The sequence below is a fragment of the Meles meles genome, chromosome 1 (genome assembly GCF_922984935.1).
Source record: "Meles meles chromosome 1, mMelMel3.1 paternal haplotype, whole genome shotgun sequence".
Lineage (NCBI taxonomy): Eukaryota > Metazoa > Chordata > Mammalia > Carnivora > Mustelidae > Meles > Meles meles.
In genome coordinates, this window is record NC_060066.1 from 42,754,477 (window position 1) to 42,775,170 (window position 20,694).

General features: G+C 40.9%; 1 protein-coding gene across 2 annotated transcripts in view; it reads left to right on the forward strand.

Annotated features, from left to right (window-relative positions):
- Positions 1 to 20,450, forward strand: part of CDH17 (cadherin 17) — a 70,827-nt gene extending 50,377 nt beyond the window's left edge. For both annotated transcript variants that reach the window (XM_046022033.1, XM_046022024.1), the window contains exons 13-18: positions 5,962 to 6,206; positions 9,408 to 9,538; positions 13,516 to 13,755; positions 16,962 to 17,078; positions 17,182 to 17,295; positions 19,562 to 20,450. In XM_046022033.1, the coding sequence (XP_045877989.1) occupies positions 5,962 to 6,206; positions 9,408 to 9,538; positions 13,516 to 13,755; positions 16,962 to 17,078; positions 17,182 to 17,295; positions 19,562 to 19,662 (948 nt within the window). In that variant the 3' untranslated portion in view covers positions 19,663 to 20,450. The remainder of the gene's footprint in view (positions 1 to 5,961; positions 6,207 to 9,407; positions 9,539 to 13,515; positions 13,756 to 16,961; positions 17,079 to 17,181; positions 17,296 to 19,561) is intronic.
- The last annotated feature ends 244 nt before the right edge of the window (positions 20,451 to 20,694 follow it).

Genomic DNA, 20,694 nt, shown 5'->3' on the forward strand with positions numbered 1-20,694 from the left:
CTACTTTTCAGTTTTTGAGGAACTCCCAGGCTGTTTTCCACAGCAGCTGTACCACTTTACATTCCTGCCAAAGGTGCAGGAGGGTTCCAGTTTCTCCACATCTTCGCCAGCACTTGTTTCTTTTCTTAAATTTGATAATGGCCCTCCTAGTAGGTATGGTTTTGATTTGCCTTTCCTTGATGAGTCGTGATGTTGAACATCTGTTAATATGCCTGTTGGCTAGTTGTATGTCTTCTTTGGAGAAATGTCTATTTAAGTCCTTTGCCTAGTTATTTCTAGGCAAAAATCAGGTTATTCTGGTTTTTTTTTTAAATGCCAGTGAATTTCAGGAGTTTCTTCTTATATGACGCATATCGCCTCTCATCAGATATATGGTCTGTAAAATAATTTCTCCCATTCTGCAGGTTGTCTTTTCATGCTGCTGCTGATTTCCCTTGCTCTGTAGAAGCTTTTCGGTTTGACATAGTGCCGCGGTGTACTTTTCCTTTTACAGCCTGTGCCTTTGGTGTCATATCCAGAAACTAAGTTTCTTAGTCACCTTTCTATAGACAACTGTTCCCCTGAATTACAAATGTGCGAATTGCAGGTAAAATTTGCCAAGGAAGCCATATTGCCCAACTGTAGTCAGCTCCGCTTTATGGAGCATGTCTGCAGACCTTCTCCTTAGTGGCCCACCCTGACTCCAGCCAAGGCAGAATTAAGCTCCGCTGTATGGATGAGGTTCAGGTCCCCCAGCCATGGCAGAGCTGGGAACTTGACCCCAGGCCCCTGACTCCTCTAGGAAAATGATTTCTGTTAAGGCCTGTTGTTGCCACCTACTAGCCCTGTGACCTTGATCATATGCAGTCTCCTCTCAAAACCTCAGTTCTCCCATCTGTAAAAATAGGTAAAATGGTAGAACCATCTTTTTTCTTTTTTTTTATTTTAAAGATTTTATTTATTTATTTGACAGATCACAAGTAGGCAGAAAGGCAGGCAGAGAGGGAGAGGGAAGCAGACTCCCTGCTGAGCGGAGAGCCCAAAGCAGGGCTCCATCCCAGGACCCTGGGATCATGACCCAAACCAAAGGCAGAGGCTTTAACCCACTGAGCCACCCAGATGCCCCAATGGTAGCACCATCTTTATAAGGATGTTGGTAGATTAAATGTGAAAACACATATACAGCTCTTAGCACAACACCCAGAAAACAGTAAACTTAATAAATGTCCAGCACTATTTCAATTCTGATTAATTCAAGCTAGGGTGGAAGCCAGGTTTCTGCCTGTGGGCAGATGTGCTCTCCCCTCTTGCTGAGGGGGCCAAACCTGCCCAACCCAAGTGTCCAAGGGTGTGGACCAGGGACTGCTGACTCAGCCTCTTTAGGGGAGGGCCTGCGAATCAGTCATTTTAATATGTGCTCAGCAAAGAGGAGAAGCCCTCCTGTTTTTCTCCTTTACTCTCCTACAGCCACTGCACCTCACTTCTGACACGACATGTGTGCGCTTTCCACACCAAGCAGTTCTTTGACACCAACCTGGAGTCCTGTGATTTAACTCTATTCCTGCATTACCCACCTGGAGACAAGGCAGACTCCTCAGGTTGAAGGCTCAGTTCCATGAGACTGCCTTTTCTTTAGAAGTCAATTGCAAATTGCAGGTTGTCCCCTGTACTTTGGAGCCACTGGCTCTAAGTCAGCTCTATGACTCCCTCCTTGGGTCCCACCACTTGCTGAAGCAGCTCACAGAACTCAGAAAAACATGGACATTGATCAGTTTATTGTATTGTGGATATGATAAAGGATATAGGGGGACAGTTAGATAAAAAGATCTATAGGGCAAGGTCTGGAAGTGTCTTCCGGGCAGGAGCTTCTGCCTACTCTTGAGTTACGGTGCCCTACTCTCACACAACATGGGCTATGTTCACCAACCTGGAAGCTCTCTGAACTTGTGGGATTTTTATGGAGGCTTCATCATATTGACAGGGTTGATCATTAACTCAATCTCTAGCTTTCTCTCCCCTTCCTGGGAGGTGGGGGTGAGGCCGGAAGTGCTTGGTCTTTCTGGGGAGCAGCCTCCAGCCTGAAGCAACCCAGGAGCCCATCAAGAGTGGTTTCATCAGAACAAAAGGTTCTCCTCCCACCCTGGAAATTCTAAGGGATTTAGGAGCTCAGTGTCAGGAACCAGGGACAGAGAACAATATATGTATTTTCTATTATTTCACATGCCAACGTGATGCTGAGGATGAAACAAGTTTTGGAAATGCTGTCCTCCTCAGTATTTACTGCCACCCAGTGCTCTGGATGCTAGAACATGTTGGTCTTGGGGCCAAGCAGGTATCAGAAGCAGGAAGTCTATGCCTTTGAGTCCTGCTTGGCTTATCAATAATTCCCTTGGGATCCCCTTTTTGAAATTTAGCTTTAATTTCTTTAAATGAAAATGCCTCCCCAGTGTCCATAGCCTGGGGAGGCGAGGCGAACCATAAGAGACTATGGACTCTGAAAAACAACCTGAGGGTTTTGAAGGGTCAGGGGTGGGAGTTTGGGGCAACCTGAGGGTTTTGAAGGGTCAGGGGTGGGAGGTTGGGGGAACAGGTGGTGGGTAATGGGGAGGGCACGTTTTGCATGGAGCACTGGGTGTTGTGCAAAAAGAATGAATACTGTTACGCTGAAAAAATAAATAAAATGGAAAAAAAAATGAAAATGTCACTTCTCTATCATGGCTGGTCTTTTTGAATTCTCAGACCCTGACCTATTTTTATTTTTTTCAATATTTTATTTATTTATTTGATAGACAGAGATCACAAGTAGGCAGAGAGACAGGCAGAGAGAGAGAAGGAAGCAGGCTCCCTGCTAAGCAGAGAGCCAGATGCAGGGCTCAATCCCAGGACCATGGGATCATGACCTGAGTCAAAGGCAGAGGTTTTAACCCACTGAGCCACCCAGGCGCCCCAACACTGACCTATTTTTAACTAGCTTAAGAGTCATTTGGAAAAGTAATGCACACCCTTTTTTCTCATCACTGATCATTGGTGACAATGTTACATATCCCCGGTCTCTACTCCTCTCCCTCTGCATTTCTATCTCTGCCTCCAGGTTGAATCTAAATCACTGAGTTTGACCTTTCAATCAGTTGTGTGAAGAATTATTGCCCGTGCACGTTTTGATGAATATGTCTCATCAGATGGGACCCACAACCATCCCAAGAGGCCATAATAAGTCTCTTGACTTGGGTTTGCAGGCAAATCCCTGTGTTATGAACAATACACAGGGTTTGAGAAGGCTTTTCCTTGATTAAGTTCTGCTGATGATCATTTGCTAATTCAGCATCTTTCATTTCTGATATTTTTCCCTATAAGATCTGGCTCAGTGTTTTTCCTTGTGTGAAAGTTAGGCACTGTGATCAATGGAAGGCTGCTCCTTTCTCATTTGTTCTTCCATTCAGTATGTGGAGGAACACTGACACCCCCTCCTAACTGGTCTCCCTGTCGGTGGTAGGGACCCTCACGTGGCTGCTCCCAGACTTACTTTCCTAAAATGCAAATCTGACCTTGTCATTCTTGTGACCCATGCCTTTCTCTGTTCCTCAAGGATTGAAATTCCAGCTCCTTAGCTGGATGCACAGTCTTCTCTGTCATCGATTTTTACTCTCAGCCTCATGCATTCTCTCTTGATGACACAGGTTGCTTTCTCTTTGCAGACATATTGTCTCGTTTCTTTATCCCCCACCTCTGGGGGCCGCAGTGATGGGATGGGAAAGCCGGGGATGCTACTGAGGCTGTTTGGTGTGAGGATGGGATGCATATCCTCTACCTGAGTACACAGAGAGTGGAGCTGTCTGCCTGGGCCTGGGCTTGGCTGGACCAGCAAGGAGCAGAGAGGGCATCCTTTGTCCACAACACAGGCTTCCTCCAGGGGCTGCTGACTTTCTGTCCCAAATATCAGGCTTTCTTGGTTTGGTACCTCTGCCTTCATCCCCTGAGATGAAGAGTACGGAGACCTATCAGACCAGTTGGTGGTGATCCTAAGAGCCTCATGGAACCATGGCCTGCAGACAGTGGGTGCTTATTTCTGGGAGCAACCTCTTTTTTACATCTCATCTGGTTTAGAAAATTTTATATCCTTAATATTTTATCCTGTCAGTTGCTTCTTATTTTCTATCTCAAATGGCCTTGAGTCTTCATAATTCTTTTTCTTCCATATGATTGACCTTTCTATCATACTTTCTATTGAACTAGATATTGGGTTATGATGTTGTGTGTGTTTGTGTGTGCATGGAGGAAAGGGGTTTTTGGAGAATAGGAATTTTCTCCAGAATGTCTTTTCCACTGGAGCCCTTAAGGGCCCAAGAAGACTGAGTTCTTCTGATCTTTCTATCTCTTGACTGATATACAATGTATACTGTGTGCCAAGAAAGAGAGGAGACGCAAAGATGAGTGTAACATAATTCCTTGTCTCAGAGAACTTGTGCTCAGTAAGGATCTAAAATAGAAAACCAAGCAATTAAAGATTACAGAGGACATAGAGCTTGTCCATTTGGGTAGGAGGTGGAGATCAGATGTAGAAAGGACTGCATTGAGCCAACTCCTGCCTGAGGGGGAGAATTTCAGATGTTAAGGAAGGGTAGGCCAAGCTAATGCAATCAGGTGTCAAACTCTCTGTGAGTTTTTCTCTTCGTGAGTGGATATTACCATTTCCATTTAAAGAATGAGAAACTGATATAAACTAAAGTTAAAAGACTGACGGTTCACCAAGAGGTCCTGGGTCTTACAGGCCTGGGAGAGTGAATCAAATAGTGTAGTTTCCATAATCCATAATGCACTTTTTGGGCTTCACTTTGGTTTCTTTGTTTTTGAGGTCCTGGGTACCATTGAGACAGTGACTATATCCTCTCCCTAGGAAAAACTCACATGTGCGCCTAATATAAATATTTAGATTTTGGTTTCTAGGGCTTCGAAGATTCCCAGCAGACTTTTAATCCCAGATGAGAGGCCCAGCTTTAGGGGCTATTCTTCTTCAGCAGGCCTTTGGACTAGGATTTTTTTCCCCTCATAGAATCATGGACTCAATGCCTTGAGAGAGAACTTAAAAGTCACATAAAACCAGTTGCTGAAACGCTACAGAAGTTCTTTCTATGCTAGCCTATCACGTGTTGTTTAAGCCTGTTCTTGGAAGCTACCAGAGTTGGGAATTTACTGTTTCTTGAAGCCACTCCTTCTGTCTTGGGTAGCCCTGTCAAATTCTTCTTCAGAGTACACTCACTTGGTTTCTTGATTCTTGATTCCTGGCTCTGTCCAGCATGGTCTGTCACAAGAGCAGATCCGCTATCTTTCAATTTTCTCTGCTAACCTCTCCTACCCTTTAGGCAGATAAGTTCTTTATTTTGGGGTTTGGATCCTGAGGTCCCCTGGAAATCATTCTCTATACATTGTGGATGTCTCTATATAAGCCTTTCCCCAGTTGTCTTCTGAGAATTTTCTTGAGAGAATTAGTAAGTTTCTGCTGAATGAATGAAGTATCCTAGGGTTACGTAAATTTAAGGGATGCTGCATTGATTTCCTCTCCTAGGAGAGTCATAACGCATATAGTATTTTAAAGTCTCTGATAAGTCCTGCAGTTCCAATACTATGGCTCTGTTATCATTTTGAGAAGTAGGTTTTTGCTGACACCAAACAGAGAACTGCTGTGCTATTAAAAAAAAAAAAAAGTATTTATTTATTTATTTATTTATTTATTTATTTATAGAGAGGGAGGGGGAGGGCAGAGGGAGAGGGAGAGAGAGAATCATAAGCAGGCTCCACGCCCAACGTGGGACTCAATCTCACAACCCTGGGATCATGACCTGAGCTGAAATCAATAGTTGGACGCTTAACTGACTCAGGCACCCCTGTTAGGAAGCTTTTAAAGGACTGTTGGGAATGAATCTTTTAAGGGTGCTAATCATCCCCCAAATTAATTTTTCCTCTTTTTTTCTCCTCCCTATACAGCCTCTTGATTTTGAAACTGCAGCCATTCATGATATTGTGTTTCAAGCAGAAAATCCTGAGCCTCTGGTGTATGGTGTAAATTACAACACCAGCTCCTCTGCCACGTTCAAGCTTATTGTGACAGATGTGAATGAAGCACCCGTATTTTCCCAGCGCATATACCAAGCAAAAGTCAGGGAAGATGTGGCTGTAGGCACTAAAGTGGGCAATGTGACTGCCATGGATCCGGAAAATCTGGATATAAGGTAGAGGAGAGCAATGCTGGGCAGGGCTAACTGTGCTGGGACTATGGCCAGTGGGGAGGAGGGGGGTTGGGAGGGATAGAGAAGCTGGTCTGACTCCAGGGCTCTCCCCTGAGAAGGCAGTGATCCGAAGCTGTATCCCAGGGCATGTGGTGAACTTGACCTTGGTTCCAACAGTCATCAGTACCCAGGGGGCATCAGTGAGAAATCAGGCTCAGGCAAATGGGAAGCATGTCAGCTTCAATCCTAGCCCACTCACCACAAATCCCAGCTGAGAGCTGTTGAGTTCAGGGGATGGGTCCAAAGATTGGGCTACCCAAAGCCAGGCTCTGTGTCTGTACCAGCCATTGGGACCAGGGTTGGGGGGAGAGTTGCAACCCAACCCCTAAAGTGGACTGAAGTTCTTTCTAGACAGGGAGAATGAAGCAAAAGCCCAACTGGACAGACTTGCCCACCTGATAGGGTTAAAGGAATCTTCTGGATGTAGACTGTCTACATTACTTGGTTCTCCAGACAACAGGTCTGGGGTGACAAGACTCATTCTAGAGCCCATCCCTGGAGAGGCTAGTGTTCAGACTGAGGTTGTTGAACAAAATGTGCAAATATTTCCATCTTAGCAATTCTCAATCATTTTTTCCCAGTGCAATAAGACCTACACGGATTTGTCTTAAACATGCACAATGATAATTTGTCCATATCGGAATCAATATCTATAACCTCTTTAATGTTGTATAGTTAATAAGCACCTAGATAGGGTTTGAGCCTGGATCTTCAGCTTCTGTTTTACCACCTTAGCACTACTGTCTGTGGCGTAACAAATACTTCAGCTTAAACCATTGAATGTGCTTATGAATAACAATTCCTTAAATTTCTCAAACATTTGAGGGAAGTATTGCTTCCTGGTGAGCTGTCATTTAGGTACTTGGAATCACCTCTAAGACCTTTTTCTTTGTCTGTCTGAGAGTGAATTTCCCACTTGTTTCACTCTCTATGTCCCATAAAGACAAAGGTAATAGAAAAAGAACAGTAGAGGCTACGCTGTGTGGTTTAGTGTAGATACTACTGTATACATCAGAGTCACAAAGTATGATGGGGCACACAATGTTTATAATTTACAACCATTTATTTTGTAATAAATGCTTCTGCCTTTTTCATGAGAATGCTATAAAAATCACTAGTCAAAGACAAGTGAATAAAAATTTGAGTTAATGAGTGGGGACAACAAAATCATTTAAGAAAAGTTCTTGGATTGAGGAAAATGTATACCGTAAATACTATTATATTGAAATCAGGAAGATAAGGGAGAAGACACAGAAGGAGAGTGTCCTGTAAGAAGACAAATGAGAAGAGTGTTTCAAGAATGAGGAATAATCGATCAATAGTTCTGATTCTAGTAATAAGTCAGTTGAGAATTAAGGCTGACTCCCAAGTTTTTGGCCTGAGTTCATTCTTTTTCTCTCGGCTATGCAAACTCATAATCCATCAGCACCCAGTGGTGCTTTTAAATAGTAGATCAGATCACAAGACTCCTCTGAAAACCCTCCAGAGAAAAATCCCAGATATATAGGATTTCTTCTTCATCACCCATACACATAGCTTAATAGTACAGAGCATACTAATATGAAAAAATTAATCTGATGAATGAACACATACTGACTTTTTAATCATTCTCTTACTTCTGGGCAAGTAGGTTTTCTTCCAGTATTTTTTTTATTACATAAAATATTTTGAACCTATGTACGCATGTTGTTCTTTTCTAACTTCAGTTAAATTGTTTTTTATTTGGGGACAGTTTCCAGAAGTGGTATTCTGTGGTCTGAAGACATGGACAGCCTTATGGCTATGTTGTTTTGCTTCCCAAAAGGCTGCCCGGATTGATTTTCTGGTGGTTCTAGGCTTATCGCAGATCTATCTCTCACATGCCTGCCAATGAGTTCCACTGAAAACACAAATGTGACTAAATCACCTTCCTGCTTAACAGCATTCTATCACTGCCCATAGCTTCCCATGATCTGGCTCCTTCCACCTCCCTGACTTCATCTTTTGCCATCCACTGCTTCCCATTTTTATCCCAACACAGCTGGAATGCCTGATTACCCCACACCACCAGGCTAGTCCTTGGCCTCTCTGCACTAGTTCACACAATTGCTCTTGCTTGAAGCACCCGTTTTCTTGCCTTAGTTAACATCTTCTGTTTCAGAAAGTGTTCTCTGGGAGACCTTAAGGCCCTTCTCATTGTGTTTGCTACATTTTACTGGCACTCTCTATTTCTGTGTCTGTCTCCTCCACTGGCTTAAGAGCACCCCCGCCGCACCCTTTTTCTGGTAATTTCCACTCTTGTTCTTTTTTTTTTTTTTAAGATTTTATTTATTTATTTGACAGAGAGAGAAATCACAAATAGGCAGAGACGCAGAAGGGGAAGGAGGCTTCCCCATGTGGGGCTCGATCCCAGGATCCTGAGATCATGACCAAGCTGAAGGCAGTGGTTTAACCCACTGAGCCACCCAGGTGCCCCTCCACTCTTGTTCTAATGCCTGATATTTGCGAAGCACTCGGTAGATGTTTGTAGAATGAGCAATTCAATGGGCCACCAGCAGCCTCTGAGTTCCCACCCATTTACCTAACATCTCCACCCCTGGGGGTTCGAGTTTTCTTCGAGGGAGTGGTTGGCTAATCAGTTTTAAAAGATGCTTCCAGGTTGTTTTAATTGGAATCCTTTGATTTCCAGAAAAGTTTAACTCTTTTCCTCTGGAGTTTGTGACTATATCTTTTTTTTTTTTTTTTAAGATTTTATTTGTTTACTTGACAGAGATCACAAGTAGACAGAGAGGCTGGCAGAGAGAGAGGAAGGGAAGCAGGCTCCATGCTGAGCAGAGAGCCCAATGCGGGGCTCGATCCCAGGACCTTGAGATCATGACCTGAGCTGAAGGCAGAGGCCTTAACCCACCGAGCCACCCAGGCGCCCCGTGACTATATCTTTTTGATAAAACAAATAAAATTACGACTCTGTAAGGATACACTAATCCTCCTTTTGAAGAGGGACAGTATGCCAGGAAAGCATTAATCATATAAAATAACCCTTAAATATGCTCTAAGTGATATGCAAGGGATAAGGCTGATAGAACACCGTAATGATCTTAAACCAGCTTCACATCTTCACACAGAGTAATGTGGGTTTTCTTTCACTCTTTTCACCTTATGAAGTTATTCCCTGAGAGACGACAGGAGAGGCTGGCTTAAAATTGACCCCGTCACTGGCCAGATCTCGACTAGGGCTCTGCTGGACCGGGAAGCCGAGAGTATGCATGTGGTGCACGTGGTGGCTACCGAAATAGGTGAGGAAAAAAAGTAACAAATGATGAGGGGCTACATCGACAGACATGGGAGGGAAGGTAAGGTGGGTGGGAAACTCTACTGGGTCCAGTCGTCAGAATATCTTCCAATGGAAGATGATAAAGGTACCAAAGTGGAGGGAAGTGCTCAGACCTTCCTGGTTTGGTGCAAGGTGGGATCCACTGGCGCCTCTCTGGCAGGGGCGCACCTGCAGGTTGGCTAGGCGGCAGGGCTGTTGCTGCTCACTGTTGTTTCCTGTGGGGGCTACAGCTTCCGGGAAGGTGCCTGCACCCCTGCTGAACTACCTCCCCTTCCTCCAAAGTGGTTGTGGGTTTTCCCTGAGAGCAGGGCACTGCCCTGCTGACCTAGACCGTGACTTGCTTCTTCGGCCTTAAATTGCAGGGGCTGGGGTCTGACCTGTTCTGAAACAGACATGTTTTATGCCATGTTCTCAACTTCCATATGTGCTGGAATCACTTGGGAGCTTGTTCAATTAGATACGAGGAGATCATCTCTGGAGAGTCTGATTCACTAGGTTTGGGTAGCCCTGGGTATCTCTGTTTTGCTGAAATTGGGTGAGCTTTTGAAAGGAAAGACTTATTCCATAGACAAGCCAAGGATGTTTGAATCATCCTGTATAATCTTTGCATCCCATTTAATCCAGTTGTGGTGATATATATTCGCCTCTGACTTTGGATGTGGCATTTCAGGGAACTTGAAAAATTAAAATAAACATACACCCATAGGAATAGTATGCCTCCCAGTGATAAGTCTGGCGATTAAAACATAAGGTTTCTTTGCACTTAAATGGAATTTTCCAACTTAGCATAGAAATTCTGTTGATTTTATGCTGGTTGAAGCCTCTAATTAAATAGCAAATATATTTGCCTGGTTTACCAAAAAATGAGAATGGAACAAATTAGGACTAAATAAATACAGTTTTAGACCAAAAAAATAAACTTTCAAATATGAGGCCCAGGATTGGGGGGTGAAATGGGGAACATTCCAGTGGATGGGAATCATAAAAATGGTCCTGCCTGTGAAAGGATCAAGAAAAACAGAAGTGTCACAGTCAAGTTAAGCCAATGAGGGTAGAAATGCGAAGTCTGTGCCAAATTTGGAACAGTTGTGTGCAAGCAGACACGCCTTGGTGAGGCGGGTGGGGGACTTGCTCTCTCCCTTGCTTGTTGCCAGAAAAGCACATTCCACTATCACATTGTATACATTGAACTCTTGATTTAAAAGCTCCTGATTAATCAGTAGGAAGTTTCTGGCTGAGCCTTTATGCTACGCATTCCACTACAACATACTGGGGATCAACACTTCACTTTGGATGTGTCCTAGAGACCGCTCACATTTTAGAAGTTCCATGAATCAAAACCAGGATCCAAAGCCCTGTTTCCCTTTGTTGGCTCTGAAATGATGCTGATAGATGAAATGACTTAAAGAGCACAGTGGCTTTACCTCCTTTGGTTAAGTGTGGTCAGGGCTAGGGAAGACAGTTGAAAAGCAAAGCAAGAGGACGAGATTCATTGGAATTAAAGCAAGATGGGGTCAGAAACTGTAGAACTGGTCTCTGTGACTGATGTCAGCGAGAATGAGAAGAGTCTATGTTTATACTGCACTGGCAGCCCTGGTTTTAAGCACTTAGTGTAATAGCTTAATCCTTATACAACACTATGGGTGGGTGCTATTCTCGACCATATTTTATGGATGAGGAAATCAAGGCACTGAGAAGTTCAGTAACTTGCTCACGATCACACAGCTACCAACTGTTAAGACTACAAAGTTTTAATCTTTCACCGCTATACCATAGTAAATAACATTTGTGCAGTCCTTTACTATTTTCAACAAACAGTATGTGTGGGGTCCTCGCAAAGTCACATATTATATAGCTGAAAAAATGATGTGTAGAAAACTTAACAAACAGTGTTGAGGAGAAATTGTGGGCTCTAGAGTCAGACTTCCTGGGGTGGAAACCTCTCTACTGCTGTATGATCTTGGGCAAGTCACACAACTTCTTTGAACCTCAGTCTTGTCATCAGTAAATGCACATTGGAGTTGTTGTGAAGTAATGTATACACAAAGCAAGCTATACATTCAATGCAATCCTGATCAAAATACCACCAGCATTTTTCACAGAGCTAGACCAAACAATCTTAAAATTTGTATGGAACCACAAAAGACCCCAAATAGCCAGAGCAACCCTGAAAAAGAACAAAACTGGAGACATCATGATTCTGTATTTCAAGCTCTATTACAAAACTGTAGTCATCAAGACAGTATGGTATTGGCACAAAAACAGACACATAGATCAATGGAACAGAATAGAGAGCCCAGAAATGGACCCTCAACTCTATTATCAACTAATCTTGACAAAGCAGGAAAGAATATCCAATGGAAAAAAGACGAGTCTTTTCAAGAAATGGTCCTGAGAAAACTGGACAGCCACATGCAGAAGAATGAAACTGGACCACTTTCTTACACCATACACAAAGATAAATTCAAGATGGATGAAAGATTTAAATGTGAGACAGGAAACCATCAAAATCTTAAAGGGGAACATAGGCAACAACCTCTCTGACTTTCACTGTAGCAACTTCTTACTAGACACGTCTCTGGAGGCAAGGGAAAGAAAAGCAAAAATGAACTATCAAGATAAAAAGCTTCTGCACAGCGAAGGAAACAATCAACAAAACTAAAAGGCAACTTACAGAATGACATTACTTGCAAATGACATATTGGATAAAGGGCTAGTATCCAGAATCTGTAACGAACTCATCAAAATCAATTGCAATTGCACTACTAGGTATTTAACCAAAGGATTCACAAGTGCTGATTCTAAGGGACACACACACCCCAAAAACAAATAATCCAGTTAAGAAATGGGCAGAAGACATGAATAGACATTCTCCCAAAGAAGACACACAAATGACTAATAGACACATGAAAAGACATTCAATATCACTCATCATCAGGGAAATACAAATTAAAACTACAATGAGATATCACCTCACACCTGTCAGAATGGCTAAAATGAACAACTCAGAAAAGAACAGGTATTGGTGAAGATGCTGGGAAAGGGGAACTTTTCGTACTATTGGTGGGAATGCAAACTGGTGCAGTCACTCTGGAAAACAATATGGAGGTTCCTCAAAAAGTTAAAAATAGACCCAGTAATTACACTACTAAGTATTCATCCAAAAAATATAGAAATGCTGATTCAAAGGGACACATGCTCCCTAATGCTTATAGCAGCATTGTCAACAATAGTGAAATTACGGAAAGAGTCCAGATGTCCATCAACAGATGAATGGATAAAGAAGACGTGGTATATATATATACAATGGAATATCACTCAGCCATCAAAAAGAATGAAATCTTGCCACTTGTAACAACATGGTTGGAACCAGAGGGTATTATGCTAAGCAAAATAAGTTAGTCAAAGACATATGTCATGATTTTCCTCATATGTAGAATTTAAGAAACAAAACAGATGAACATAGGGGAAGGGAAGGAAAAACAAAGTTTAAAACAGAGAGGGAGGCAAACCATAAGACACTCTTAACTGTAGGAAACAAACTGAGGGTTGTTGGAGGGAAGGCGGGGGTCAGATGGGCTAAATGGGTGTTGGGCATTAAAGAGGGCACTCACTGGGATGAGCACTGGGTGTTATATGTAACTGATATATCACTAAATTCTACTCCTGAAACCAATACTACATTATCTGTCAACTAACTTGAATTTAAATAAAAAATAAAAAAATATTAGCACATAAATCTTAGTTATTATTATTATCATTGAGACAGGAAATGAAACCAGGTCTGATTCTGAAAGCTTGTTATCTTTCTACTACCTCAGTAAACCCAACTGTTTGAACTGTGTGTGTATGTTTTTAAGAAAAGGAAGTATTTTTTTTTTTCCCCTTAAGAGGAAAATGAGAGACCTGACACCATGTTTCAATCTCTCACTTCCTTAGGTGGCTCCTACCTGAGCTCCATAGCCAGTTTCCACCTGACCCTCTCTGATGTGAATGACAACCCCCCTCGGCTAGCCAAGGACGACGCAGGCTTGTTTCTGTGCCATCCCCTCCAAACAACTGGAAGTGTCATTTTCGAGGCCACCGATGATGACCAGCAGTCATTTCTGGGTCCACAGTTTACATTTTCCCTTGACAGTGAATTTTTAAAAAGCAACTGGGAAGTTTCCAAAATCAACGGTGAGTTGTCAAAAGTACATCGAACAAAACACTGATCTATGATTAAAATGAGCTTTTCTTTGCCTTGGTGCGCTTGCAGCCACTCAACACAGAGCTTTCTCCCAAGCTGCAGGCAGGAAGTTCATGCTCTGAAAACTTGTAGAGAAGAGCTCATTAGAGGGAAGAAAACCCTGGGCTTTGGAGGGAGAAAGATTAGCACACCCCATCCCCTATAGTGTACGTTGGACAATTGGATAATTGCATAATTTGAAAAGCATTTGCAAAATTTCCAATGGCAGCTGGGAAAACAGCCTCATAAATACAATTGTCATCAATAAACAGCCCATATTTGTAGCATACAATTTTATAAAAATTGATAAGTATTGCTATCATTGAAGCCATCAGCACAATAAGGATAAGAACACTTTCACCACACTCCAAGACTTCTCATGCTCCAGTTGTAAATCCCATTTTCTACTCCACGCTGCCCATCCTCCATCCCCCATCCCCAGGTGACCACTAATCTACTATCTGTCACAATTAGATTAGTTTGCATTTTCAAGAATTTTATTTAAATACTGCAATACAGCATGTACTCTTTTTTTTTAATCTGGCTATTTTCACCCAGCATCAAGGAAAGCTGCTATAAGCATTTGTGAACAAGAATACTGTAAGAGCATACCCTTTCATTTTTCTTGGTTGAATCCCTAGCAGTGGAATGGTTGGGCCGTATGGTAGCTGCTTGGTTAAATTTTTAAGAAAATGACAAATTGTTTTCTAGTTTGTAACATTCTCCATTACCATGGGTGCATGAGAAGTCTAGTTGCTCAACGTTCTCCCCAACACTTGTGATGTGTAGTCTTTTTTATTTTAGGCATTCTAGTGGGAGTGCAATAGCATTTCTTATGGTTTTAATTTATGTTTCCCTGAAGACTGACGGTCTGGAGCATCTTTCCATGGGCTTATTTGCCATCTATATATTTTCCCTAGTGAAGTGTCTGGTCAAATTTTGTTCCCATTTGAAAAATTTGGCTGCTCAGTTTCCATTGTTGACTCCAAGCATTCTTTCTATAGTCGAGGTACAAATTCTTTGTCCGATAATATGTTAATAGATACTTCCTTATAGGACATGGCTTGCATTTTCATTTTGTAAGAATGTCTTTTGAAGAACAAATTTAAAATTTTTTATGGTATCTGAGTTTTTTATTTTTAAATTTTATGTAATTTGTGACTTTTTTGGTGTAATATTTAAGAAATCTTTGCCTAACTCAAGGTTACTAAAATTTTCTATTTTTTTCCTCTAAAGGTTTTACAATGTCAGCTTTTACATTTAGCTCCATGGTTCATTTCAAGTTAATTTAAAAAAATAGATTCATTTATTATTTTTAGAGAGAGAGGGGAAAAAAAAACTGCGGGGTGAGGGGAGGCAGAGGGAGAGAGAAAGAGAGAATCTCAAGTGAACTCCCCACTGAGCTTAGAGCCCACCATGGGGCTGGATCTCAGGACCCTGAGATCATGATCTGAGCTGAAATCAAGAGTTGGATGCTTAACTGCTGAGGCAGCTTGGTGTCACTCAAGTTAATTCTTGTATGTGGTATGCAGTTAAGGTCAACTTTCATTGTATTTAATAGGACTATTTAATTGTTCTGACACTATTAATTGAAAATATCCTTTTCACATTGAATTGTCTTGGAAGCTTTGTCAAAGATCAAATGACCACACATATATGGATCCATTTCTGGACTATCCTGTTTCACTGATCTCTTTGCCTATCTTTATACCAATACTACACTGTTTTGATAACTGTTATACTAGAATAAAACTTGAAATCATGTAGTGTAATTTTTTCCCACTGTGTTCTTTTTCAATATTTTTTTCATCTGTTCTAGGTCTTTTGCATTCCATATGAATTGTATTTCAGTGCTCAGATCTTTATTATGTCCTTCATTCTTCTTATTTTATATTTGATTCGTTGTTCTTGTTCCATTTTTATTAAGTGGAAGCTATGGCAATTAATTTGGAAATTTTTGCTTTGTTAACATGGAGATTTGGTGCAATAAATTTATCTCTTAGTATCATGTTAGCTGTGTTCCACAAGGTTTGATGTATTGTGTTTTCATTTTCTTTCAGTTCAAAATTCGTTCTATCTTCCCTTTACATTTTTTCTGTGACCCCTGGGTCATTTAGAAGTATATTGTAGGGGCGCCTGGGTGGCTCAGTGGGTTAAAGCCTCTGCCTTCGGCTCAGGTCATGATCCCAGGGTCCTGGGATTGAGCCCCACATCGGGCTCTCTGTTCAGCAGGGAGCCTGCTTCCTCCTCTCTCTCTGCCTGCCTCTCTGCCTACTTGAGATCTCTGTCAAAGAAATAAATAAAATCTTATAAAAAAGAAAAAAAGAAGCACATTATACAGTTTCCAAATATATGGGGATTTCCCACATCTTTCTGATTATTGATTTCTAACTTAATTTCATAGTGACCAGAGAACATTTGACTGAAACACTTTTAAATTTATTGGGACTTTTGTCTCTCATGCTTTAAAGATATTTTTTTCTACTGTGTTTTGGATTGCATTGTTCTTCTTTTTCCCTTGAAAGTAATGTATCTTTTTTCCTTTTGAGATTTTCTTTTCCACTAGTTTTAAGCAATTTGATTATTACATGCTTTAATGTAGTTTTGTTTAGTTTTGTTTGTTTTTCTTTTTTCTGGGATTTACTAATCTTCTTTGATTTGAGGATTTAGAGTTTTCATCAAATTTGGAAAAACAATTAGCAATTATTTCTTCAAATGTTTTTTCTCTGTCTAATTCAGTGTTTAACTCAGTTTAACTTTACAGAACATCACTATATGGAATAATGATAACCAGCTATATTCAAATATAGAGAAATCATGATCAAATCACAGGATGCTTTGGTATCTTGTTTGACATTAGGGAAGGTACACGTAGAGTGGTCATTCTTTGGGTAGTTTAACTCAAACTTACATTGAATCATTTCCTGGTCAACTTTTGTATGTATGCAAAGATGAGCTTTACTTATTTATTTAATTTATTATTATTTATATATTATTATTAATATTAATATATGTTATACATTATTTGTATATTATTATTAAATTATTATTTATTTAATACATGGTATTTATTTAATACAAGCTTTATTTATTTATTTAATACATGATTCTGAGGTTGTGTTTTCATGTCATTCATTTTTTCCCCCTATTCTGTCAGGAACACATGCCAAACTTTCCACCAAGCACACAAACTTTGAGGAGAAAGTTTACAACGTCCCAATTCGCATCAAGGATGGTGGTCGGCCACCCTTGGAAAGAGTAGTCTCTTTACCAGGTAGGTATTTTCCCAAGAATTGAGAGAATTCTTGTCTTTGATAAGGAATTCTGTAACTGTTTACTTGAAAATGTGTTTCACCAAATACTATTCTGCTTTTCAGTTATTTTCTGCAAGTGTGTGGACGGAAGCTGTTTCCTGCCAGCAGGTCACCACTCTGGGATGCCCACTGTGGGCATGGCAGTTGGTGTACTCCTGACTACATTTTTGGTTATTGGTGAGTATAATTTCTCAGATTCAAGGATTCCTGCTCTGGGCCTTTGAAACCCTTACCTCAGGATCTCTCTTCAGGGCCTGTCTGATGGCTGCTCACTGGCAATCTGTGCCAAGTCAGGAATAGAGATCACTAGCAAACTATCAGACGTTCCCAGTTGAGAGCTGCTGCCTTTGTGCAACACTTTACTTATCACTGACTTGTTGGCTAGTTTGGGAGATATAACACAAGAGGCTTTAAAGCATAAATTGTTATATTTTGGGTCTAGTTACCAAGGTTTGTGATGAAGGAGAAAGAAATGCAGTAGCGGTGCCCCTGATATGTGCCAGGCCCTATGCTCGATATGGGGGACACAGCGATGGGCAAGAAATACCAGATCCTACATTCACAGAACTTGCAGTCTAGTCTGCCGTTGTTGGACTAGGTGGAATCAGCCTTCCAGTGGAGATGCTCACATACCTGAAATGTTACAGAATTTCCCTTTGCATATTTTCATGACTGTAGACTCTGATTCTTTATTACTCCAGAACAATTCTAGCTCATCACAGGCCTTACTCTGCCTTGGCCCCCTGGCCAGGGAGGCATCAGATTCCCCATTCCTAGACATCTTCTTTTTTTGTGAGGAGTTCAAGGCTTACTGTGGTAATTGTCCTCTTCCAGCTGTAGTCCTCACCCTAAGTTAAATTTTAGGGATAGATCCTTCATGAGGTCAGATCCACTTGACTGAGGGGTTTACACCACTTCACATCCTTTCTCTTTTAAAAGGAGGGCTGGGATTCTTCTAAGAATTCTTCATTTTTTTCCTGGCATCTGGTCTTTTTAGCCATGACGCAATCTGTCACATTGGACTCTGATTTACCAGTCTAAAAGAGATCTCATTTCCTTATACATTCCATCCAAATTCCTCATTATTGTGACAGGGAAAGACCTATGTGACATAGCCACAACCTATCCTCACATGTGCACAGGGTCATCTTTCCTCCCTGACCACAGGCTGGTATACACCTTTCATACTAATTGAGCTGGACTTTTGAGTTACGACTCATTTACCAAGCTCCCTTCTGGCTTCTCTGCCTTTTCTTCCTCTGTCTACCCTCCCATCTTAAAAGGAATTTTGAGTTTATGCACCAAATAATTTTCTCCCATGACAGTTTAATCCCATAATTTTGCCACACATTAAAAATTGAATGAGTCTGGGGATATCTAAAAATAGAAGTAATAGGATCTTAAAGTTTCATACCTTACTTTTTCCAAATAGGGTTGGGATAAGTGGAGGATTCTTTTAAAAAAAAAATTTTTTTTTAAGATTTTATTTATTCATTTGAGAGAGAGAATCAGAAGAAGAGCACAAATGGGGAGAGGGGCAGAAGCAGACTCCCTGCTGGGTGAGAAGCACAACATGGGGCTTGATCCCAAGACCTGGAGGTCATGACCTCAGCCAAAGACAGATACTTAACTGACTGAGCCACCCAGGCACCCCTTAGTGCAATATTCTTCATTAGTCTCTGAGCATCCAGTCTCTTCTGCCATGATTCCTCCTGTAAATTTACTGCCAGGTTGATTTCCTTAAAACAACTCCCCTTTTCCATATTGGTTTCCATATTGGTTCCATAAAACATTTCCCTTTCCATATTTTCTATTGAAAAAAACCAACATTTTCCACTTGGTTCCATAAACTCTGGTTTATAGTACAGTTAGTGCTAAAATGCACAACGTAATTTTGTAGGAGTTCAGAAATAAGAAAAACCAGAAAGGTTAGGGAGTCTACTAGAACTGGAGCCATGAGGAAGGCCCCAAAGATAAAGTGGTATCTGGTGTGGACACACCTAAGCTTTAGGTAGATGAACAGGTCAGAGAACAGCTTTCTGGTTGTTCTGATGGACTCTTTCCTCTAGAGAAGAGGAAGGACTGGAATAGACTTTATTGAATAGGTCAAAAGGTCAGGAACTCTATCAGATGCTTACACACTTCGTCTTCAGTATGCATTAGGTCCTATATTCCTTGGTAAAGACCCAGTGAGAGCTAACAGCTTAGATATGATTTGGGAGTTGATACATACTTACTTACAATAAGATAAATGATAAACTTATGAATCCAAGGAAGCCAATGCCTAGAATGCCTTTTTCACCAGGACGACAAAACTTTGTTGAACCACAAAAAGAAATGAAGTCATATGAGTCATTTTTTCCTACAAGAGTACTACTTTATAAATGAATGTGATAGGACATTTTAAGATTCCATCTCTTTGACCCTGTGTTTTCTCTTTTAGGTATAATTTTAGCAGTTGTGTTTATCCGAATAAAGAGGAATGGAGGCAAAGATAATGTTGAAACTGCTCAGGCATCTGAAGCCCAACCTTTGAAAAACTGAATTTGAAAAGGAATGCTTGAGTTTATATATGAGTGCTATTTCAGTAATACAACCATTCAATCCCATAATTTTACTTTTTTTATGCAAAATGTGCATTACAGTTTTTTACAGATATACCCTCTTGCCCTTTAATATTTTATTACTCTTTGATATTCTGTGTGCTATAGACATTAGAGACATTTCCCATTTTCCCACGACACTTTACCCTCTGCAAAAGTTTTAGCTATTTATCCAAAACAAAAAAATGTATGTGTTTTTTCCCTTTAGGGAGAGATGGACTGATGAAATATTCTGTTCATTTTCTCCTTATCAAGATTTATCAGTCATCCACCACAGAACTTCCTGGATTCCATTTATACTTTCCTAATTTCGTCCTGTGTCTCCTTCCTCATGTCTCACTTGGTATTGCACTAATTTTAAAACATTTGTTGGAGAAAAGAACAAAGTGAAGTTGTAGGAAAAAAATAAAATGGGAACCTTATCCATTGATGTGAACAGAAACTCTTTGTGTTATTAGCCTTCTTTAGCTCACTGTGGCTCCTATCACTCCTCATTTGAGGTTCTCCCACTTGGAAATGGCAAAAACCTACCACAGGCCACACAGGCCCACTTTTATAAATTTTGGTGCAGAAACCAACCCCTGACCAGATTTACTTATTACCTACCATGCTTATGTTCTGCACATGTTTTCCTTACGTGTATGTTAATAAAGGTTGTTGCTGTATATTTAACAGAAGAAGTAGTGACAAAAATCAACAATAAATGTTGACTTTGGTTTTGTTTCTTGGGCTCTGGCTCTGCTTCCTGCTTCTTTGCATTTGTTGAGGGGGGATCTGATTAATAACAATGGTTACTTAACCTTGATCAGAATTGCCTCCCATATAGAGCTGGTCTGTAAGGAGACATCTACAGTGAAATAAAATTCACTGCTTTCAGGACCATTCAGGTTGAATAAGAGAACCTTAGGCATTTGGAAGGATATTTAGGTCTGGAACCATGGTCTGGCTCATGCTTTGATCCTTGAAAACATTC